Source organism: Nothobranchius furzeri, chromosome 10, assembly GCF_043380555.1.
Source record: "Nothobranchius furzeri strain GRZ-AD chromosome 10, NfurGRZ-RIMD1, whole genome shotgun sequence".
In the NCBI taxonomy this organism is placed as follows: domain Eukaryota; kingdom Metazoa; phylum Chordata; class Actinopteri; order Cyprinodontiformes; family Nothobranchiidae; genus Nothobranchius; species Nothobranchius furzeri.
Window position 1 is genome coordinate 40,687,995 of NC_091750.1, and position 24,386 is coordinate 40,712,380.

Below are 24,386 nucleotides of genomic sequence, written 5' to 3' on the forward strand. Positions count from 1 at the left end.
TATAAACTACATTTCGCATAATGCATGGCAATTGTGTTAGCAGTGCAGTGACAGTATTTTGCTACTAGGTTGCAGTGTATCCATTTGCTTGTTTAATTAATGCAACAAGTGAAAATAACTATCCACAGATGATCCCAACACGTCCAGGAAGAACAGGATCGATGCAGAAGGAAGGTGTTTCAACAAAGGTGAACATAATGATGCTAGAAGGAGAAAAACCAGCATGTGTTTACAGTCATTAGCATCCATGCTACTAGCATCAGCGTTACCTCATCTGCCTCGGACATACTGAGAACACTCCTCTTACTCAGCACCAGTGTTGGGCAAGTTACTTCAAAACTGTAATGCATTATTTATTACTTGTTGCCCTCATTTTAAAGTAATTCATTACATTACAATATTACTGGTTTTAAAATGTAAGGTATTACACTACTTTTGCATTACATTAAGTTACTTTCACCAAAACAACTTCAATATGAATCTGGTAATCTGACGGTCAGTGAGCCCATGACATGTATGTGGAAAGTGAAGTGGTGTCTGAGCTAGGGTTGCTGTTAAAAACAGTCAGATATAATAACAGTGCTTTAAAATGATTGTTTATTAAATGAAAGTAGCAACAAGCTGTACTCTCAGCACGCTGCTATCTTATATTAACTGAGTAGGGAGTGAGGTGGTGGGGGCTCCAAGCCTGTATTTGCCTTGGTCCCCAAATGCCTTGATACGGCCCTGGATGTGGGACTGACTTCTGGGATGATCTGATTCTATCACATGTATAAATATTAAATACTTATATATTGTTGCTTTTCACTGGTAAAAATGTGTATTGGGGACAAATCTACCTACTTTTTTCTTTTCAAGCACTTTGTTTTGTTTTCTTGATTTTATTTGAATAATTTCCTGCCCTTTCTCTCTCCAACCTTCCTGCATGCTGCATGTTTTCTCCGTCTTCCAGAAAAACTGTTTCCTAGATTTCCTACTTTCTAACTAATCAGCCAAAGGGATCTACCGAACGCAAAAAAAAAGCTTCATATGTGCTGCGCTCCAGCAGCAATGAGTTGAAATCGCCGGGGCACAGATTATGAACTCAGCTGAAAAGTACATGAAGTACCAGAGAATATGGGCTGATATAAACGATCGCAAACGAATTACTTTGTTTTAATGGAGCAATTTTGTGAATATAACAGTGGCCGCGCGCAAGACAGCTGGCATATTTGAGCCATTACCGCTGCGTCCTCTCTGCTCACAGAATGCCCGCAAAGCTGAGTCCATAAATGACGTCATATATGTAGATACTGGATCTTTTTTCAGGCTTCCCGCAACTTGAATGTTTAGGAAACCCACATCTTGATTCTGGTTTTTAAAATGCGTTGTAATTACCGCATTACTGACAATTGTACCGAGTAAACATTACCATTTTCTTTCTCTGTAATGCCTTACATTACCACATTGCAGCAAAAAGCAATGCATTACAGCAATTAATTACTTTTGTACCGCGTTATTCCCAACACTCATCAGCCCTGACTTTATTCAGCAACTAGCCGAGTTTGAAACCCAGAGATGGATTTTAACAGCTCTGTAATTTGCTGCTGACAGAGAAAGCACACCGACCAACTTCCACCCACATGATTTGACTCCAGTTTAGCTCTGTCAGAAGGACTCTGTAGCTGCTGTAGTGTTTATTTCTCCTCCCCGACACACTGACCCACAGCGTGGTCCAGATGCTCTCCATGTTCAGCAGCACTAGCCTGTGGGAGCAGCTGTTGACTGTGATGAAGGTGAACAGAACACCTCAGCTCAGAGCCCAACCCACAGGTGCAGGTGTCTGGCTGGAACAGGTGAGCATCACAGTAAATCAGAGTGGAGCACACTGGGCTGGATTGTTGTGCTTTTGTGAACCTTTCCTGCTCCAAAGCATGAAAGGTTCGAGGTGAGATCACATTTAAGACGCAATGAAATGTTTTTGTTGGCTTTAACCCACTTTAAACCAGGAAGTGGAAAGTTTACAGATAGAATAGAATAGAAAATCCCTTTAGGGTCCCTCCATGGGAAAGCTGATGTGTGCTTTATTTAACACAGATTCGCTCGTGTGCAATGTGGTTATTCCACATTCAGTGTTGCTGCAAGCATACGTTTGTTTCCAAATGAAAAGGTTCAATGGTACAGATCTGTAGGAGAAGGACTTTCAAATAGGTGTCGAGTTTGGCCCGCGACTTGGTCCCAGGTCTTCCTTTGGGCCCAGTGGGAATTTGAGTTGGACACCCGTCTTAGATACGTTCCTATCTCTCAGCCATCACCATGCTCATCGCTGCAAAGGGAACAGTCTGAGTCAGTGGCAACAGTGCTACACTTCCTAGCCCCTTGCTTGTTTGTTTGTTTACACCTCAGCTTTAAGCTTCATGCCAACACCGGTTAAAGAGACATAAGGTATCTGCATGTTGCATGAATGTTGTCTCGAGGCTGCGAACGCAGTCATTTAGCCGAGCCGCTCTTTATCCTTCTTTATTTTATCTTATTTACTAGTTTGAACTAGTGCGATCGGTTCATCCTGCACTGGAACATCGCACCTAATTTTGTTGTCCAATGTCAATCGTTACGATGACAATAAAGTTTCTGATTCTGATGTTAATTCAGTGACATCTGGCTGAACAGTTCATTCAAAAACAAAACCATTATAATGTAATCAGTTGTTAGAATGCAGCAGAATGCAGGAAATGACTAGCCTGGCAAACCAGACTAAATAAATGTATTATTTAGTCTGGCCACGCTCCATTGACGGCTCTCGGTTGTGGGGCGGGTTCTACCGTTGTCTTTCAAATGATCTCCGCATTCCACTGGACAATGAGCGCGTTTACATGCAGCCAGTAACCCTTTTAAAACCTGAATATTCACAATAACCCGGTTCCGCACGGCCATGTAAACACCGCCAAAAACCCGGATATGCTCATAATCGGGTTTTTAAAAACCCGGTTACTACACCTGGGGTAACCCTTTTCTAACCCGAAAGTTTAGTCGTGTAAACGCATATCGGGATATTCCCATCAAAGCGTGTGTTCTGCGCATGCTCTGTTCGCAAGGAATCTTTGTCTTTTGAGTAGCGAGACGTCTTGTATGCACCAGAACACCAGAAGTAAACAACAAGTTGGGAGCAACATGGCGAGTCGCGGCACAGCACCACACTTTTGGAGTGACGAGAAAACCTCTGTCTTCATCGGTCTGGTGAAAAGTATGAACATTATGCCTTTTGTTGACGGCTGAAAGTACAGAGACAGCGAAATATGACGCATATTGCATCTTGACATAGTCCATATGTCCTGACGCTACCCCAACGTCCGCATTTAAATCGGGTTATGCAAGTTAGGGGTAACTCTTTCTATTTATGCTTGTAAACGGGTTACTCTGATCAACTCAGAAACCAGAATACCGACCTTAACCCGATCATAACCCGGATTTTGGCTGCATGTAAACGTAGTCACTGAATGTGACATACTCTTGTTTCACTCTGTTGCATCATCCCACCCACCAGGCATTTAGAGTGCCCTGATTGGCCCACGAAGTGGATAAAGCTCTGTGATTTGTTCACTAAGCAGATAGAGCACTATGATTGGCCCACCATTATGGACCAATCACAGCTCTTTATGTGTTTGAAACCCCTCTAGAGAGCTGTGATTGGCTAGCCAGAGTCGTGGTAGGAGCTGTGGAGGTTCCAATGGAGCGTGCCTAGACCAAACTGCAAAGCAAGAATTTGGTCTAGTTCACTAGGCTAGGAAATGACATCACCAAATGTTTTAAGTGTCTATTCTATTTGATCGTGTTGAACAGAATGACATAAGTACAGGTTATAGCAGCAGAACACACGTTTATGTTGTAGAGAAAGAGCCTTCATTTTGTTGTTTTACACTTTACAGCAGTAAGTGCTCATCCTGACTCACCTTTAGTGCTTTGTGGTAACTGGGTGGTGGTAGCCTGGGATGGTTCAGGTTCCTGACCTGAAATATTGCTCCTCTCCATCTTTATCATGGAACGTGTTTCCCAAAGGAGAGGTTTAAAGAGCAAACAAAACACTAAAGGACATGAAGGTAAATGCCAGAGACTGTCCACTGCAGAGGACACCAGGAACAGTGTTTTACTGTCATCTGAAGACATGAAGATTAATTCAAACACCAGCCAGAATCACTTCTCCCCTCATTTCAATGCAGAGTGGTGCAAGTTCCTTCAGGCCTCTGTGAGCACATCGCTGCTTCCCTCTGCTGGCCGACCAGCTGAAGTGCAGTTTCATTATTCCTGCAGCATCAAACACACATCTAGGTCCCTCAGTAACATGGTGGGTTCCTAAAGTGCCAGAGCCGAACACCAGGGGGCAACATTACACAACAACAACAACATTAATTTTTAGAGTTTTGTGAGTTTTGGTGTTGTGAGAAGTAAAAGTATGTAAATTTTATTTCTATAGCACTCATCACAGACAGAATCACGAAGTGCTTCACATAGATCAGAACAAAATAAAACAAAGTCATGAAATCATAATGATCTCAAAGATTCAGATTCAGATTCAGATTTCAGATTTATTGGCCAAGTAAAATTACATTTACAAGGAATTTGTCTTCGGTAGATGTTCGCTCTCTAAAACATACAACAACCATAATAAATGAGAATAAAAATACCTAAAAACACATAAGAACATGAATACCCACACACATGTTCATTTACGCACACACCTATATACATATATACATACCCACACACACACGCACGCACGCACGCACGCGCGCACACACACACACACATAAGCATACTGATTAAGTATTAAAAACTATAGTAAAAGGAAGGTAAAATAATCTACAGATTCAGGAGAGAAATGGCTGAAGGAAAGAAACTGTTCTTGTGTCTGGTGGTTTTTGTGTACAGTGATCTATAGCGTCTGCCAGATGGGAGGAGATGGAAGAGAGTAGATGCAGGATGTGTGGCATCTTGGACAATATTCACTGCCTTTTTCCTGGTCCTGCTGATGTACAGTTCCTGGACAGAGGGCAGTTGGGCACCAATGATTTTTCCTGCTGTTTTAATAATACGCTGTAGTCTGCATTTGTCCATTTTTGTGGCTGACCCAAACCAGACAGTGATGGATGAGCAAAGAATGGATTCGACTGCAGCAGTGTAGAAGATGATCAGCAGCTCTTGTGGTAGGCCGTACTTCCTTAGTTGCCGTAAGAAATACATCCTCTGCTGAGCCTTTTTGAGGATGGAGTTGTTTGTTTCCCACTTCAGATCCCTGGAAATGATAGTTCCCAAGAACTTGAATGAGTCCACCATTGACACTGGGCTGTTGGATATTGTGAGGGGGGGCAGCACTGTGGGAAGCTTCCTAAAATCCACGACCATCTCCACAGTCTTAAGGGTGTTAAGCTCAAGATTGTGCTGACTACACCAGACCACCAGCCTCTCAACTTCTCGCTGATAAGCAGACTCATCACCATCCTGGATGAGCCCAATGACAGTGGTGTCATCTGCAAATTTCAGGATTTTTACAGCTGAGAACAACAAAACAGAAACAAAACAGAAATAGATCAACATCAGGAAAAATAAAGTCATAAAACTATAAAGTTTCATAAACAAATGAAAGATTAAATTTTTGAGTTAAAAATAAGAAAATAAAAGATTTATGTAAAAGCAGCTTTAAATAAAAGGGTCTTAAGCTGTTTTTAAGTGTCCAGACTGTCAATGTCAGTGTTGGGAAAGTTACTTTTAAAAAGTTATTAGTTATAGTTACTGACTACTTTGTCAAAAAGGTAACTCAGTTACAAAGAAAAATAACTACTCAGTTACTTTTTTCATTAAAGAATACAAGAAAAATGGGTTAATTAAACTTACTTAATTTACTATAAATTGCTACAATAGTGAAACATAAATGACTAATGACTGGAACATAATAAAATGTATGTCCAAATGTTTTTTATAAACCTGAATAATTTAAATAAATAAGCACTTAACAGGAGGAACTACTAACAGGAACATTACACTTATCTAGACTATTAAAAAGTCACTGTGTGATATTTAACAAGACCCCAATCAGCTAAAAGTTATAATTGCAAATAGAAACACCTGTAAAGGTTCCCGAGCCTTTAAATGGTCTCTCAGTCCAGTTAAATTACAGAAATAAATGTGATTTTGCACAGTTTTTTAATTTTTCCAGCTTCACATAATTGTGTGTTTTAGTAGCATTTCTGTTGCTGCTAATCTAGTAACGGTTAAATAAATAAATAAAATCCTTTAAAATGACACTAGAAGAGGCACAAGCCTGATGGAGGACTTACATTTACTAACTTGGGTCAGACCCAACCACAGAAGAGCTGAAGCTGGGTGGTAAACACACACAGGTAGTTCTAATAACACCTGAGCTCCATGACGTCTGAGACTGATGCATCAGTGTTACAGCGGGACTAAAGACATGATCAGAAACAGGTTACAGCTGGATGATCGAGGAAGGTAGAAGATCAGGGCGTCTGAGCGGTGAACAGGTGGACCTTTGGGACGTTCCGCTGTCACGCTAAAAAGGGCACGGCTGCAGATCCACACCTGCAGCCGTAGACTATTCATCACGTCTTCCTCGTTCTTCATGGCCTTGATGCGCTTGGATGATAACATCTGCCTCTTTAGCTCCTGATCAGCTGATGACGATATCAGCTCAGACTGCTCATCTCTCTCCTTGGAAAACCTGATCAACACTTGATTCTGTTCACTTCACTGTTCCTCCTTCTCCTTCTTCTCTGGAAGCCAGATTTCCCTTTCTGGGGAAGACATGACTTCCCCCTGCCTCCAGCTCTGGCTGTCTGCAATATCAATGTCTCCTTAGCTGTACCTGTGGGGTGCAGCCCCTACCAGGTGTGGACTAAACCACTTTGCTCATTTTAAGGGGTGATTGATCCTCAGAGATAATTCAATCATTATTTTAAGGCTAAATTCTGTTTCTTAACCTCTTCATCCAGGTAAAGGGAAGTTTATGAAGACTTTAATTAAGTCAGGGAAAAAAAACACAATAAACATTTTATTCAAGGCTGTCTCAGGGCCCCTCCCTGCGGTGGGCCCTGGGTAAACGGTACCCCCCCCCACCCCCACCCCCAGTCCGACCCCCCCAGCCCAACCATTTTCACCAGGGCAGCTGTGGCTACTGCTGTAGCTCATCACCACCAGTGTGTGTGTGGCTGTGGTGTTGGCTGCTCTGACTCATTGACTGGCTTCCTCATATCACACATCTCGTGTTGTCCTTTGAGAGGCTCCGGTCTCTAGGCCATGGACAGAGACAGGTACAGGTATACGTATATACCTTATGTAACAATCTATCAGAATAGAAGCTTTGTGACTTCGATTAGACAATCCGGTAAATCTACACAGTTAAACTGTTGCTCCTTTTCTCTTAGTTGGGATGAGTTGATCCCATCTGACATGCGTGTCCATATTCAGACGTGCTCTGGAATCAGGCACACAAAGGATGATGTGTAGAGAAAATCGTGTTTATGCAACACTGATGTGAAAGCAGAGAGCCTGGGGCCAAGCAGGGCGATCTCACGTTCTCAATTTAACAGCTAAAGCTGGTGCCATGGCAACAGGCTCAGTGAAGAGCATCTACAATCTGGAAACAGAGCGAGCACGTTGGTGAGTGAGAACGAGGATTCAGTACACCTCGTGTTTTGGCTGCACAACAATCCACTGGATGCCCATCGGCTTATTACCTACTGAAGGTTCTGACAAATACACCCCCGCTTCTTTTTGGCAGGGGGTCTTCACACAGACTCTGGCACTAGAGCTGGAGCTACACAGATATGCACATTTCCTGTCGTTTATAATAAAAGTTATTATAATTCTGCTGCATTTTACAGTTTTTCTCGATTGCTAAGACACATTCCTTGAAAGTTGCTCGCCTTTTCTCTAAACTGTGAACACAAAATCCAATCTCCAAGCTAAATCCACAAAACCTCAGACTCTTCAAAACAGTTCAATCTGCTCAACACTGAACCTTGTCGTGAATTCACGTCCCAAGTCGATCAGAATTAGAACACTACTGAAGAGTCACTCTGTAGGAAAATAGAAAGCCCAGTGCTCAGGACCTGAAGCGGGAGAAACGACTGTTTCATGTTTGCTGTGAGCAAAATGAACGTTACAAAACAAAAATACAACATTCAGTCTGCGTTTGCCACTTGTGTGAAGTGAGCCCATGTACAAGTGAAGTACAAAAATATACAAATACTACGTAAGTGCATTACTCAGCCACAGCATCATGTCTCCATACTGGGTCAAGCCACACAACTTCATTCACATCACAGACCACACTTTGTCTGGCCAGGACACGGAGAAATCCTGGCATGCCGTATCCAGGCTTGGCTTGCCTCCACGCCCATATCAGCATATGTTTATCCTGGTAGAAAGCTGGTGTCCATATACCTTCCACCGCCATGAGGAGAAGGATCCCTCAATGGGGTTTAGGAAAGGGAAGTGCAGTGGAAGGCAGATATTGATAAAACCTTGGTTCATACTGAACCACTCTAACCTGGATGGCTCTGGGACAACTCACATGGTCCCAAACAACAACATGGATGGGACGCTCATCCTGCTGCCCTGACAGAGCATCTTGCATGTGATTGAGGAAAAGGAGGAGCTGCTGAATGTTGTAGGACCCAGGTTGGCATTATGGTGGACAACCCCCAAGACTGCTGATGGAAGCACATAATGTGACATTGCCACCACGCTACCCAGGAACACCAACAACGGCCCGATGGCCAATCACATCACGGCCTCTCCTTCTCCTTTTGGTGAGGTTAAACCAAGCTTCATCCATGTAGATGTATTCATGGGATCTTTCCAATTTATCCAGCTGAAAAACACTCTGTTGAAATACATTTGGTTTTGTAAGCGATACAGAGCTACGTATTTACAACTCTGCCGTACTCTCCATCCTGCTCTATGGCTCGGAGACCTGGCCCTTAAGCATGACTCTGGCTACAAGAATGGACGGCTTTCATTGCAGGGCTCTGAGAACCATTGAGAACATCAGGTGGCCCCAGCGGGTCTCAAACCAAGTGCTAAGAGAATGCATGCACCAGCTCAGAGCATCCTGCCTGGCAGCGCAACGCCACACTCACTGGCTTGGCCATGTCCACCGTCTTTCTATTGACCATCCGACCAGAGCCATTCTGCAGTTTGACCCGAGGGTCGCAGGCTGGAGATGACCACGAGGGAAACCCTTCTTTATTGGTGCCATCAGCTGGTCCTGGAATTCCTCACCTTGATCATGATGAATACGCTCGGGGAATCCAAATCGTTATGCACAGTCATTGAAAAGTTTATCGGCCACAGTCGTTGCTGACTCGGATGTCGTCACATAAGCTTGGGCGAATCTGGAGAAGTGATCGATCCCAACCAATACGTACTCGTTTTGTGGGAGTGGGATAGTGGGGTTGCTAAGGTTCTGCACACAAACCTATAATATAATGAAACAGCACTGCACAGTGCACGTCTAATACATACATAAACACACACACATTTCTATGTCACTGCTGCTGCCTTCATTAAATCTAATAAAATCTATAGTCTCTATAGTCTGGTGACTAGTGTCTAGTTTAGCTACTTTTAGATTAACTGGAGTAATATAGTACAACTCTGCTTCAACTGGTGACTTTTCTACTTCATTGTCAGCCAGACAAAATGTTGCTGCAGAGAAACGCCCAAGGTACTGACCCCACCATAAGAAAATCATGATGTCCACATTTATTTCACACAATCTCAAACATCACATTAAAATTAAACGCTTAGCTCTGATTTACTTATTTCTTTATTGATATCAGTTTTCCCATTGTTGTAGATAATCCTCGGGTGTGGCCACCTGCATAACGGAGCACCCTGGTTCTGAGCCAGTTGCACCTTTGTGCAGCTCTTTGGGGAGACTATGCTCAGCAGGTTAAACATCTTTAAACTTATTAACATAAACTGCAATAATATGTAATTCCAGTAATGAATGAGTTAAGATGAGACTTAAAGGGGCAGGTCAAGCCTGCCTCAGAGTCCTTCTCCACCCACGTTTCAATTTTAAAAACTGCAACATTAGTAGGCGTTGCCTGCCGGGCCAAGAGGGCGGAGTCACGGCAGTGACGAAGGTGGGTGGGTAACGAGACGAAGCTAGCTCTCTTCACTCTGAGCAGTCATTAGAAGTGGAGGATGTTTCTCCCCCTCCTTACCCAGACAATCGAGAAGAACAGAACCAAGTCTGTTTGGAGGAGACAAGCGGACCTGAGCCTTATTGTTTTGAGCTTGTGAGTTGCCTGAAACCATCGGAGCCGACCCAACAGAACCAGCTCTGAATGGTAAGTAGCCATTAGCCAAAGCATTAGATTAGCTGCAGGGTTTGGCTCCACGGCCCTAGAGAGCTAGTGTTCAGCATGTTTTAGAGATTTATCTGCTTCAACACACCTGGTTTTAATCAGCAACAACTAGCTGAGCTGCTTAACAGCTAATCTAACCTGTTAATGCAGGAAAACCACTGAAACGTGTCGATAGCAGCTCTCTAGGACGCGGCCACCTACCCTGGGCTAAAGTTACTGTCTGCTGCAGAGAAAGTTATAGAACAACCCCATGAGAAAATTCTGTATTGTGTTCATTTATGTTACACAATCACAAACATCCACCTAAAACTGCCCTGATTTCATTATTTACTGATACCAGCTTTCTCTTGGTCGTAGGTGATCCTCTGGTGTCTGCAGCTGGGTCTCCTCTTGTGGTGTCGTCAGGATGAGGAGCTCCCAGAAGAATGTGCCTTTGAATGATTCCTTTCCCCTCTAAACAGTTATTTGTCATATTAATTAAATAAATCTCAATTTATATATTTCTAGTTTTTGTTCATGTCCATAAATATTTAAACACACTTGAGTTTAAAACGAGCTTTTAACAATGAGGTGCTAGTTTAATTTGTCACATTAGAGCTAGTTAAACATGCAACAATGTGATAATTCAATTGATGCAATTTATAAATATCCATTAAAATACAAAAACTGGAATTAAAATGAGACATTTGGCTACACAAAGAACTTGTCAAAGGCAATATTTAATATAATAAACATCAGTGTTGTCTGATTCTAATGTTGCTACTGCTGATCTGAGGTTTAATTAGTCATTTGATTCTAAGTATAGTGAACTAACCGGGACCCAGTCTACCAGTCTGAAATTTAGTCTTTCTGCTGCAAAGGTTTTTGCTAATTTAACTAAACTTTTGAAAGTTTTATATCATATGTTTTGGAGACACTAACCTGCTGGTAGCTTGACACAGCCCCATTTCAGTCTTCTGCAGCCTGATCAGGATCTTATGTGTGATCTAGCAGATGACGCCAGAGTCAGTCAGGATTTACCAGGTTTACAGCTCATCTGGGAAGGTTTCAGTAAGTCTTCTCAATATTCAATAAACCAGCAAACTGATTAACACTTTGTGTGGGTAGAAAAGCAGGCCGCCCACCGCTGTTAATACAGACAGTCGTTGGAATGCAGCATTAGTCTAAATCCATGGAGGATGCTGTTCCACTGACTGCTACACCAAATGTTTGATAAAAGGCTGCAAATTAGCCGCATCAGTCACACGTGAACGGAAACACGTTTAGAGGAGGGCCTCATCATGTTTTATTCAGTTACAGAGAGATGCTCAATTAATCAGTTTCTGCAATGAAATTAAACGGGCTCATGCATCAAACATGAAAGGAATATCAGGGGCTTTGAATGCTGTTGACCCATAAAACTCAATTTATTATCAGGCTTGTGTGGTGGGTTGGGGTTGAACTCAGTGAAGGGAAGATGTTCACGTGCATCTCAGCATGTGGTGTTTCCATCAGCGGTGCATCTGTGAATGTCAGAAGCTGTGTGTTTGACCAGCCAGCAGCTCTCCTCCCAGTCAGTCCTTACCTGCTCACCAGTTTCATCTTCGAGCTGAAGCTTTGGAGAATCCCTGAATCGTTTTTATTTCATATCAGTCTGTGTTGCCTCAGCTCCACATCTTGAGTTGTTTAGATGTTTGTTCAGGAGATGGGTGTAATGGGTTACCGGTTCAACCCCCCGCCACATCCCCTTCAGTCACCGTGTTCTTGGGGAAGACACCTCACCCTTCTTCCCCGCTGGTGGAGTCCATTTGGGGCTGATACTTGGCAAAAGCTGAACATTGTCATGCCAAATGCTGGGAATTTGGCTGACATCCCCTGACCTCCATCAGAGTGCCCAAGGGCAGCTGTGGCTATTATAGTCATCACTACAAGTGTGTGTGTACTTGTCTATACATCAAAGTGAGGACCAATGACGAGCTTTGTTCCTGTAAAGGGAGGGCATTTTGCTGCACCTCACTTTAGTGCAACGTTACAGAACACTACTCAATAGTTTTGAAGGTATGGTGTGAATTAAGTTTTAGTTAAGGTTGGAGTTAGAAGAGACAAGTTAAAGTTAGGAGTAGACAGGTTAGAGTTAAGGAATGGAAGTCAATGATGGTCCTCAACAAATGCTAGACGAGAGAGAGTGAGAGAGCGAGAGAGAGAGAGAGAGAGAGAGAGAGAGAGAGAGAGAGAGAGAGAGAGAGAGAGAGAGAGAGAGAGAGAGAGAGAGATGTTGGGTTTTGTGGTGAACAAATGGCTGAATGTCCCTGATTTCGGTTTTTTTGTCTGGACGACTCAGAGGGACGGGTTCTCTTCTTGCCTTTCTCCCTCCTGGTCAGTACTTGTTTATGGACAACATCGTGTCAGACGAGTGGCTGCTGTCCCTGGTGCTTCAGGTTGTTTTCTCTGAGTCAGATTCATACAACACATGAAACCAGAACTAATCCACCATGTTGGATTAGTTCCATCCCTCTGAAGGTCTGCCACTCTACAGGTTGGCAGTTCATTTTTAGCTTGTGTGGGTTAAAACCCAGGAACTGTAATGTTTTCACACCACGATAGAACGTGAGGGAGTAGCTAACGTAGAGCTCAGACAGCAGATGATTTTACATCAGTTTGGACATGTTTGACATGAAGACGCAGCTTTGCTCATTTACACCTCAACCTCCCAAGACCCTAAAGAGGACGTAGGTTTTTGCAGTGTGATACTTTATTCTGGCCAGCTCAGACCTTGTTCTGACATTTAGGGGGATTAAATTATTTTCTTTAAAAAAAATGTTTGTTTTTTTTAAGTAACGCGTTGCTGGCATCGCTGTAGCTAATAATCCGCTGTTGAGTACAAAATGTCATTCCGTTTTGCAGTTAACTGTAGTTCAGCACAAATTTTACAATAGCATGAAATGAACTTGTGTTTGTTATACAGCTGCTTACAGCTTCCGGTGCGCGGACCTATAAACATCAGAAGAATCTCCTGCAGACAGCTGCTGCACCATCTTGTTTCCAGAATCAGAGCAAATTTTAACAGAGAATTTGTGGTTTTCAGGAGGTTTATTTTATTATGGCAAGATCGGAGAAGAGGCACTTCGGTCAGATTGCCCCACGATGTAAAGTTTTTGTCAGGCAATATTTAAACTTAAGACAAAAAATATGTGTCCGCAAATATTGTTCAACAGTGCCACTGAACAGGCTTGATAATTTCATTTAACCTGATCTTTCAGTGGGTCAAGCGTGAAAGCAGAACACACGTTCAACAGATTCCAGTTAGAAAAGAACTGCTGTGGCCATGTTGGATGGTAAACACATTTTAGTTCTGTAATAATAGTTCATTTCTAATTAATTTTTATTAATATTCTTTAAGTATTCTGGTTTATAAATATTTAAGTATATGTAGCTTATTTGCTATCTATCTATCTATCTATCTATCTATCTATCTATCTATCTATCTATCTATCTATCTATCTATCTATCTATCTATCTATCTATCTATCTATCTATCTATCTATCTATCTATCTATCTGTCTGGCTGTCTGGCTGTCTGGCTGTCTGTCTGTCTGTCTGTCTGTCTGTCCGTCCGCCTCTGCTCAGGTCTGGAGTTCTACTTTTTTTCGTCCTGGTTTTATTTTGAAAGGTCACCCGGTTGTGCTGCAGTCTCTCTAGGTGAGAGCGCGCTTTAACGTTTGCGTTTGTGTGTGTGCGTGCGCGCGTGCCGGTAGGATCTTGTTGCTTTGTGAGGATGCTGTGAGCCAGTCCGGAGCAGAGGAGCCGAACGGAACCGCAGAGAGGAGAACCGGGACAGGAAGTGGACCTGTGTGATTCCTCACGGAGGATCAGAGCTTAAAGCGGCTCACAGACCGAGGTCCTGCCGCTCACGGTCGCCTCTTCCCCCATCCCTTCGGCTCGCTTCCTGGGGACCCGGACGGGTTCGTGCAGCGCTACACTTGATGCCCGAAAGTTGGGCTGTAATTCTGCAGCAGCTGGGATGTTTTCTATGGAGTTCGGACCCGGTTTAGTTTGGTAGCCTGGGTGGACACCCCTCTCTGGTGCTGGTTCCCGGTACCGGACCGGGCAGACGGACCGTGTGCGCAGGAGACCAGATGAAAGAAGCGTGACAGCATGGAGAAAGGGCTGACCCTGGGTCCGGTTCTGCTGTTCTTTGTTCTCAGAACTTTGGCATATGGTAAGTGTTCTGGTTCTGAATGTTCTCACTAGCTCAGAGTCCGCAGCATCACCTGGTCCAGCAGAGGAGAGGGGGCGTGGCTCGGAGCTACACCTGTCCCAACAGGAAAGCTCCTGTATCAGTGATGAATGCGCTTGTTGGAGGAGAAAAGACCCTGGTGTCTGTGGTGTCTTCTGCCCATGCTTGTGAAGGCTTGATGAAGGTGCTTCTTGAGTGGCTCCGGATGTTCTGCTGTCACTACAAAGGCTGGAATAAGGGTCTTCTTATGGAAAACTCAGCTTCTGCACCATGAAATGCTGCCATGTGGGTCTCTAGTAGCCAATAGGTTTAGACAGACTGTAGCAGCACAGGACTTTGCTCTGCAGGTCGTCTCCATTGTGGTTCGGTAGGTCCACCATTGGCCTGAACAATTTTGGGTCCGGCTAATCACAGCAGTCAACAACTTATACAGGAAGAGTTCTCTATAAACACTCTGATGTGAAGTAAAACCCTCTCCAACCGTTTCCTGTCTGCGTTGGGTTTCAGGAACCATGTGCCTACAATGAGCCTTTTGTGACCTCACAAATTAGGATATTAGGAAAGAACCTACTCTGACCCCACCCCTCTGGGATCAGAGCTTCTCAGCTTGTCATTCCCACCTGAGTGGGGTGTGGGTGTGTTTTCTTAAAGGGACAGAGCCCTGAAATGGCTCCTTTTGGAAGGTACTGAAAATGTCAAGAACAAAACTGCTGAGACGCTTTGTGTGAGAAGGATTTGGTGCAAAGAAGCTCATAACCGTGTTCTTGTCGACCATTAAACTATTACAGCTTTTAAAATTGTCCTAATAGCTGTCCTTTGAAAACCTTTGATACCCATGTTACCTGTGAGTAAGTCTCATTGAGTTACCCACAGCTGGCTGAAACGTCTCAGCACTGTTAGGTAATCTTAGTCGCATGAGCGGGAGGAGCTGCAGATAAAACAGACGAGGCCAATCTCAAACCTGTGATCACAGTCAAAACGCACAAGTCATTTCCTTTAGAGGAGGAAATGGGGGGGGGGGGGTGGGGGGGGGGGGTAATGTGGCTGGAATGACACAATTACTCAGATGTCTGATGGAGGTCATTTCTCCTGCTGCTGGTCCTGGGTTTGAGAGCTCGGGTGTCTGCTTTGGCCTTTGATGGACGGGTGCAGCTGCGGCTACATCGTAGGCCGCCAGGCTAAGCGTGGTCCCGGCCCTTCCTCCTCCGCGTACACGGACGACCCCTCCGCTGATACTGATGAGAAACAGTAGCACAGTCAGTCATTCAGTCGTTTACATGCTGGTGGGGATGAGCTACCATGTAGCTACAGCTGCCCTGGGGTGCGCTTACAGAGGCGAGGCTGCCAGGTACAGGCGCCACCGGTCCCTCCGACCAGGGAGTGGGGGTGGGGGGGGGTGGGTGGGGGGGATGGTAAGTGCCACCGTCACCCCAACTCAGCTAGTACCTCAGGTACCACATTGTAACAGTAATTAGTTACCTAGCATGAGGTGATTTTTATGTTCTATGATGCTGTTCCATTCTATAGTATCTATAACGTGATTTTTTTTAACTGAATGGTTTTTATTACGTAGAACAGGGGTGGGCAATTATTTTTTCCATGGGGCCACACGAGAAACAGAAAATTTTGTGGAGGGCCAGGCCAAAAGGCTGAAGTCAATTATGCATAATATTAATGGTATTTCTTTATAAAAAGCAGTAAATACCATTGTTTTTTTCAAGCTGGTAAGAGTAGACTATATGTTATAAATGAGCAACAAGGAAAAAGAGAGGTTGTCTTACAAAAATGTGATTTATTCAAATTTCCCAAGGCAATGGTAAAAGAAATTGTGAGCATTTGGTTTTTGTTAAACATTTGTGACTTATATTAGTTAACAGTTTCAGTCACATTCACTCCAAAACACATTTTGTTTCAAATATTGTTGGAAAGAGGTTCTTAGCATTCTACAGACACACAGTATTGTCTGTAAAATAAAATCACTCAACTGTGATCTTGAGAAAGAGGTTTCAAAAAAAGTGTCCCAGTTCACTGCTAGTTGCCTACATTTTTGGTCCAAACACCTTATTTTGTGTTTTTAAGTGATTTTTTTCTTATTCAGTGACAGAAATCTAGTCTCTGCTGGGCTTTAACGAGTGCATCAAAGTCAGGTTGAATGTCTGAGGTGGAGATGCGAAGCACAGCTGACAAATGATCATCAGTGAGAGAGGATCTATACCTGGATTTTCTAAACTTCATCATTGAAAATGTTTGTTCAGAAATGTAGGTAGAGCCGAAGAGAACCAACATCTTCTGAGCATGTCTCCTCAGGTTTGGAAAGTTCTCTTCCTTAAGAGAAGAGTAAAAATCCAGCAGAGATCCTGACTTAAAGTGCTCTGCCAGTACTGCATCAGACTGCAGGTCAATGAGTTCCAGCTGCACATGACTGGTTGCATTATCCACACTGCAGGTAAAGGGAGAGGAAATCATGTGCATTTCATCCTCGATTGTTCTGAGATCTTCAAAACGCCTTGAAAACTCACCATGTAATGCTCCTAACATGGTAATGTTCATGTTTGTAAAAATGCGTTACGCAGAACAACTTTATCTTGCATGCGTTTCAAAAGTCTGACATTTTTCCCTGTAAGATTTGGACAACTGTCTGTTGTGACACCTGACAGTCTGTTGTGACACCTGACAGTCTCTCCCATTTCAATCCCAGAGTGACCATGCGCACATTTACCTCTGTAAAAAGATCACTCCCTGTCATTGTCCCTTTCATCGACTGCACTGCTGCCAGCTCCTCTGTGAGCTTGAAGCCCGTTATCCACGGACAAATACGAGCAGCTGGGCTGTGTCGCGGACATCACAGCTCTCGTCTAAGGCCAATGAGAAAACGTCAAAACTTGCCACTTCACGTTGCAGCTGAAGCTCCAGGTTCCCTGCAATGTCCTCAATCCTCCTGGTCACGGTTCGCCTGGACAGCGGGATTTGCTCAAATGCGCTTTTTTTCAGGGCATTTTAGTCATAATCTATGAAGTGTAAACCAGCTGTGACGTGGCCGTTTTCGGACGCATCACAGAAGCGACGCACCACTAAAGATAGCATTGGTTTTGTTTTTCTGTGAGGTGCTTCTGTGATACATCAATTACCACAGTTAACATAGGGCCTCACCATGGGTAACCCGTTATCAGCCACCCTTTATGGGATTTTTTGGGGGACCTAGAACAAAAGCCGTAGCCACTGCCCCCCCAAACTGCAAAATAAAATTATGGAAATGCCACGTGGACAACATACTAGAAATCATTCCAAGAGGACAAACAGAGACACTAATGGAACACCTGACCAACATAGATGACACAGACAACATAAAATGTACACATGAAGAAGAAGAAAAGGCAGCATAACCTTCATGGACATGACAAGAACCAGACAGCAAGATGGAACCCTGAACATAAACACACACAGACCAATATTTATTATGGATATCAGAACATCCTATCATACTTAAAATGTCAGTAGTCGGAAGACTTGACCACCGAGCAAACATAATAACAGAAAGTTATGCTGCCTTCTTCTTCTTCATATGTACATTTTATGTTGTTGGTGTCATCGATGTTGTTCAGGTGTTCCGTTAATGTTTCTGTTTGTCCTTCTGGAATGATCTCTAATATGTCGTCTACGTGCCGTTTCCATAAGTCAATTATACTGTCCAGGGGGCAGTGGATATGGCTTTTTGCTCTAGGTTCTCCATGAAAAACACAGAGGATAGCTGAAAACGAGTTGCCCATGGCAAAGCCTTCCTGTTTGTAGATAGTTCCATCAAATTTGAAGTATGTTGAATTTGCTATTAGTTCTGTTAATTGGGCTGTATCATCTGCCGTGAGCTTTATTCTTCTGCGTAGAGTTTTATCCTGTCTGATGCTGTTGAATACTATATGAATAGTTTTTTGGGTTGGTGTTTTAGTGAACAGGGTTGTAACATCGTGTGAGATTAGTGTGTCCTTGTCGTCAATAGTGATCTTTTTTAGTTATTTTGCTAATTCCGTGCTGTTTTTGCAATGTTGGTCTGTGTAACCTAGTAGTGGACTGATGACTTTGCTGATCTCTTTTGCCGTATTGTATGTCGGTGTACCTACGCTGTCTACTATTTACCTCATTTGAGTGTTCTGTTTATGTATCTTTGGGTTTCCATAGCTTCTTGTAATTATGTTTGCTGTTGGAATCCATTGTTTGTACGTTCTTTCTGTTATTTAGCCTTTCTCTAGTAATGGTTTCAGTTATTTTTTCATGTATTTCTTAACGTCTTCCGTCGGGTCTTTTTTCAGTATTTTGTATGTTTTTCGTCCTCGAGCATCTGCTCCACCTGTTGTTTGTACTTTTCTTTGTCCTTTATCACTGTTGTTCTTCCTTTGTCTGGTGGTAGAATGATGATGCGCTCGTGTTTAGCAAGTGATGTAATGGCTGTTTTGTCTTCTTTTGTAACATTACTGTGTTGTATTGTGCTGTTATTTAATGTCCCAGTCATATTATTTCTTAATTCTACTTTTTTTCCTTCATCTGTAATCTGTTGACATGCCATTTCTGTTGCTATAATAAATTCGTTATATGGTAAGTTTTCTGGCTTAATTGCAACGTTTAATCCTGTTTTTTGTATATTTTCTTCTGCTTCTGTTAGTTGGTGATGTGAGGTTACAAACCCAGTAGTTGTGTGTGGTATTGCCTTGTTTTTCTTTTTCTTGTTGATGAGTTTGGTGACCATCTCTTTATGCCTTTGTTTCACTCTCTTGATGTTCCACCATATGTTTGTTTATTTGTTCTTCTGTTTTTCTTTCCAACTCGTAGGTGTTTATCAGGTCCCGGTACCTTTTTTCCATTTCGCTTTCCACTTGCTTCTGTTTTGCTATGATGTTCCTCTACCATTCTTTGAGTAGTGCTTCCTTGGCCCTTTCCATTATGTGTTGTGCTGTCTTAGTTCGGATTGGTGTTTTCAGCTGTAGGCCCGTTGGAGTTAAGTCTTCATCCTGGCATCTTAAGTTGGAAGTCTAGATGGTTCCTTAAGCGTGAGCATTTTGATGTAACTTTTCCAGCTGTTGGAAGTCTCTTGTTCCTTGTTCTCCGTATTCTTTTTTAAACATCTTTGTTACGTTCGTACTGTGTTTTTCTGATTTTATTTTCTTTAGTTCTTCGTTGTACACAGTGTGATGATGGTTTGTGTTGACCTTTGCCGACGTGTTTCAACGTCACTGCCGTCTTCGTTGGGATAACCGCCAGATGTTTGTGGCATCATTTCCTTTTATCCGCGGGCAGCAGAGGGTGCCCACGCCCTCACCGCTGATCACAGTGTCCCATGAATGGTCCAGCGACTCTGTAACAAACATACATAGAAGAAACCAGACGCCAACTCAACACACCACGAATAGAACATAGAAAGGAGTGTGAGAAGGAAACAAGTCAGACACACAAGAAGAAATCAGCCACAACAGACCACTGTACAAGAGAAAACCATATAATGGACTGGGATAACACGCAGATCATAAACACAGAACAACTAAAGATGGATCTAAGAAGCTGTTGAAACAAGGAGGCGTGGACCCAGGACCATGAACATGGATGAAGGAGTCTACCATTCATGAGACACTGTGATCAGCGGAGAGGGCGCGGACAGCAGAGGGTGATATCGTCCTCTGCTGTCCCCGGATAAAAGGAAGTGATGCCACCAACAACCGTCGGTTACCCTGATGAAGACGGCAGTGACGTTGAAAAATGTTGGCAAAGGTAAACACAAAACCCTCATCACACTGTGTACAACAAAGAAGTAAAGAAAACAAAAAAACGTAAAGAACAACTCTTTTTCCTGTTTAAAAAGAACCAAGAAAAACAAGTAGAAAGATGCACAGAATGACCCTACTGGAGGTGTTTCACTACCATGCCTCATCTGTGGAAGCACTTGGGGACTTCAGTTCAATGTAAGGAAACTTAGATGTTCCACCAGGTAGACATGTATATGAGTGGATATGGCAGATTTCTAATGAAGGTACTAGTCCTAATCCTCCATCCGAACTCTAATGTCAGAAATGATATGATGTTTATTCTAAACAGTCACATTCAAGGAGTGGATTATCTCCAGCAGAGCAGGTCAGCTTAGACCCAGTCACACCACCACGATCAATATCAGCTCCTGCTATAAGTCTGTTGATGGTTTTCTCCTGCAATCATAAAATAAAAATGCAAGAGAATCTTCACAGAAAAACAAACATGCTTTCACACTTCCTCGTCCTCCACCCACTTGCCCATCTGATCTGTATAGATCAACTGGTCTGTCAAAGAGCATTGGAGTAGTTTAGCTCTTCAGCATGTGACACATTCTCTGTTGATCTGACAAAACAGCAACAACAAAAAAGATAAAACCCCACTAAACTCAAACTGCAGTTTGAAGCTGACTTCTATATTTTATTCATTGTGTTCAAACAAATTTACCCTGGAAAAAAAAATGGGACCAAAAATGTGGGACTGCTGACACACTTGTGACTGATCTATAAAAAGAAATGTTTCAACTTGAATATCTCACTATTTCACCAAAACTCTCCTCCTTTCTGGTGTTTCACTGTGTGTACACGCACACACACACACACACACACACACGCACGCACGCACGCACGCACACACACACTCATACATACATACATATCTAATTTACAGGTCTAATCTCCACACAAAGGCCTCTGCTTCTAATGCCACGTTGAACATCTGTCATTCTCCCTGATCGTTACTAGAAGTGTGGCCGGTTGAATAATATTGTAGCGCACATCAGGAATCGAAAGAGATGACATTAGTTTTCTTTGCAGAATCAAAGACTTTCCTGCATTTAAGTACCCAGAGAAATTTGGGAAAATCAGTCTTGCCTTTAAAAAGTATCTTCCCCTTGGTCCTGGCAACCTTCATTACTTGTATTTGTCTGTGTAGTTAAAAGCCTCATTACCACCATCTTTGAGGCTGGATCCTGCTCTGTGTTATCAATCCTGCCAAGTCGATAGCCCTTTCATTAAGCACTGACCTGTGAAAGTTGTGTACACCCAGGGTCGAGAATCCGGTTTTCAAAAAATCCACACATCAACCACTTCTATTAACTTGGTCAGTCCACCTAAACGTAGATTTAAGCATTGTGCAAAAGTCCTTCGCCTCAGGTATTCGTACTCCCTGACAGCTACCGACAGCCCATCCAGCCTCAGCCCAAAATCTTGTCTTAAAGAGTTGGTGGCAACGGCGAATGTGTCAGAGACAGTTGATTGGCCGGATCGATAGCAGTAGCAATATCGCAAAAACAAAGTTACCTAAATTTTTTCTTTGGCAATAAGAGTTGAGGTGTATAAAACAATTTAGTATTTCCTAGAAGGTTCTCCTAAAATGACATCAGCGCCACAGAACAATGTTCCTTTTTTATGACCCGAGTCACAGTTAATTCTCATAGACTAGTCTCCCATTTTCTATACTAGGATTCCAAAATAACGTCTGTGTTACAGTATTAAACATGTCTCTGTGTCTTCCCTGCTCTTTTATGCTTCCTTTAGGATCTCGACCCAGGATAGAGGATGCTGCTCCTCGAATTGTTGAACATCCGTCTGATCTGATTGTATCCAAGGGAGAGCCGGCCACACTAAACTGTAAGGCTGAGGGACGGCCCACGCCAACTGTTGAGTGGTACAAGGATGGTGAGCGGGTCGAGACGGACCGAGAGGACCCTCGATCTCATCGGATGTTACTTCCCAGTGGCTCCCTATTTTTCCTGAGAATAGTTCATGGAAGGAGAAGCAAACCTGATGAGGGAATCTATGTTTGTGTGGCGCGCAACTACATGGGTGAGGCGGTTAGTCGCAATGCTTCGCTGGAAGTGGCAAGTGAGTGATCTTTATGAAGTCAGAGTTTAGCTGTGAGTGTGTGTGTGTGTGTGCGTGTGTGTGTGTGTGTGTGTGTGTGTGAGAGAGAGAGAGAGAGAGAGAGAGAGAGAGAGAGAGATTGAGAGAGATTGATATTGCAGGTTGGCGCTTTGCTCTGTCTGTTGAAGAGCTGAACGATTAACTGTATATGCAATTAAATTGTGATGTGACAAAAGGAGATTTTCTAATTGCAAAGGCTGCGATTTGACTGGCAGCGAGTGGTTAGCACAATGCTAATATACATGGAAAAACCCATAGGGATGCTAATATTGCCAATTCCATTCTAACAAATTACGAATTAGGAACGTGCCAAATGATTACATGTGGAGTCTAATAACAAGTAAAGACTGCCATTAATCAAATAAGTACAGACAAATTTTTTTAGCAAAGCTAGAAAACCGTAAGAGACTTTAACTCTGAGTTTTGGCTAGCAGCTATGGATGTAACTGAACTACGGAAGCTCTGCATGGACAAGACGTCAAAAACTCTAAATACAAAAGTCTTCAATAAACAGGACACACTTCTTTCCTGCTAATACGTGTTCACACACACACACGCACACACACACACACACACACACACACACACACACACACACACACACACACACACACACACACACACACACACACACTGCCCTGTTGTCTAGGTGTGGTCCCGGGTCCTACTGCTCTGCGACTAGCAGGATGACAGTACGGTCTGATCAGGGATGTATGATGGGTACAACTGTTGGAATGACTTTTGGACTCTTCAGGTACTTCCAGCCTTCAGTCTACGGCTGTTGTTACCTTTGCCTGTTGAGAGCTACGGTTACTTGGTCCATCCTGAAGGCTCAGCCTCGAGCCTGAGTGCCCACACCTGGCAGAGAAATACACCTGGAGCTTGGATGTGATGGTCTGCTGTGATTAGATCTCAAAGACAGAATCTGTTCTGGCTGCTGTTGCTCACGTGAAACTGAACTGGTGTCTCTTCATGCTTCAGTAGTGGGATTTCAGGTCCCAGCCTGGTCACAAACAGAGCTTGTGGTCATTTATGTCTCTGAAAGGAGGATCAGATGGTTGGAAGCAGGCGGGGTCTCCTGGTTGACCCCACTCAGCGTGAGCCGGCCGTCTGCTGGTCACCGATCCAGACATGGTGGCCAACCCTCCTCCATGAATTAATTAGAGCACACTGTGGAGTAGATGCATGTGGCTGTGTGTGTGTGTGTGTGTGTGTGTGTGAGTGTGTGTGTGTGTGCGTGCGTGCGTGTGTGATAAACAGTACCCTAGACAATGGGACTGCAGTCTGGGTGGGGTCGGGCTGGTGATTGGGGTGTTGGGGGATGTTTAACAACAGGTGGTGTGAGAAAGAAGATCATTAATGATGGCCTCAGGACCGGCTGAGCCCAGTGAGGACTGTTGGACCAATCCGTTATCTCTCAAACACAACAGGTTTTGCTTTCAGAAACGCTGTTTAATGTTTTACACGATGACTTTTTGAGATAAACAGTATACGAACACTGACAGAAAAAGTATGGATGGATTTTATTCACTTTTATTTGTGTTTATAAAGGCAGCAGAGCCTTAGAGGAGAAAGTTGGTCATGTGGGGCTGAAACGATTCCTTGAGTTCCTCGAAAAATTCGAGTACAAAAAAAGCCTCGAGTAAAATTTTCTGCCTCGAGGCTTCATTCAATTCATGTTCAATTACTTCATGGCTTTGCAATCGCCCGGGGTCATGTTTCACCCGGACCAAAATAAGTGACGCACATACACGTTGCACTGAATGCACACGCGAGTAGCGAATGTAATTTAACTTTCTCTTAACCCGTGGTGGACAACGTGGACCCCGGTGGAGTGCGAAAAAGACAGAAAATGTCAAAGGTGTGGGACCATTTTTCACTTCGTAA

The 24,386-nt window shown here is 43.4% G+C and overlaps 1 protein-coding gene across 5 annotated transcripts in view; it reads left to right on the plus strand.

The window, feature by feature from the left end:
- Positions 1–24,386, plus strand: part of robo3 (roundabout, axon guidance receptor, homolog 3 (Drosophila)) — an 85,325-nt gene that overhangs the window by 10,687 nt on the left and 50,252 nt on the right. For 4 of the 5 annotated variants that reach the window (XM_054730425.2, XM_054730424.2, XM_070555647.1 and 1 more), the window contains exon 2: positions 22,134–22,460. In XM_054730425.2, the coding sequence (XP_054586400.1) occupies positions 22,134–22,460 (327 nt within the window). Of the gene's footprint in view, positions 1–14,050; positions 14,569–22,133; positions 22,461–24,386 lie in introns of those variants that run through there. The other variant, XM_015960190.3, reaches the window with a different exon arrangement.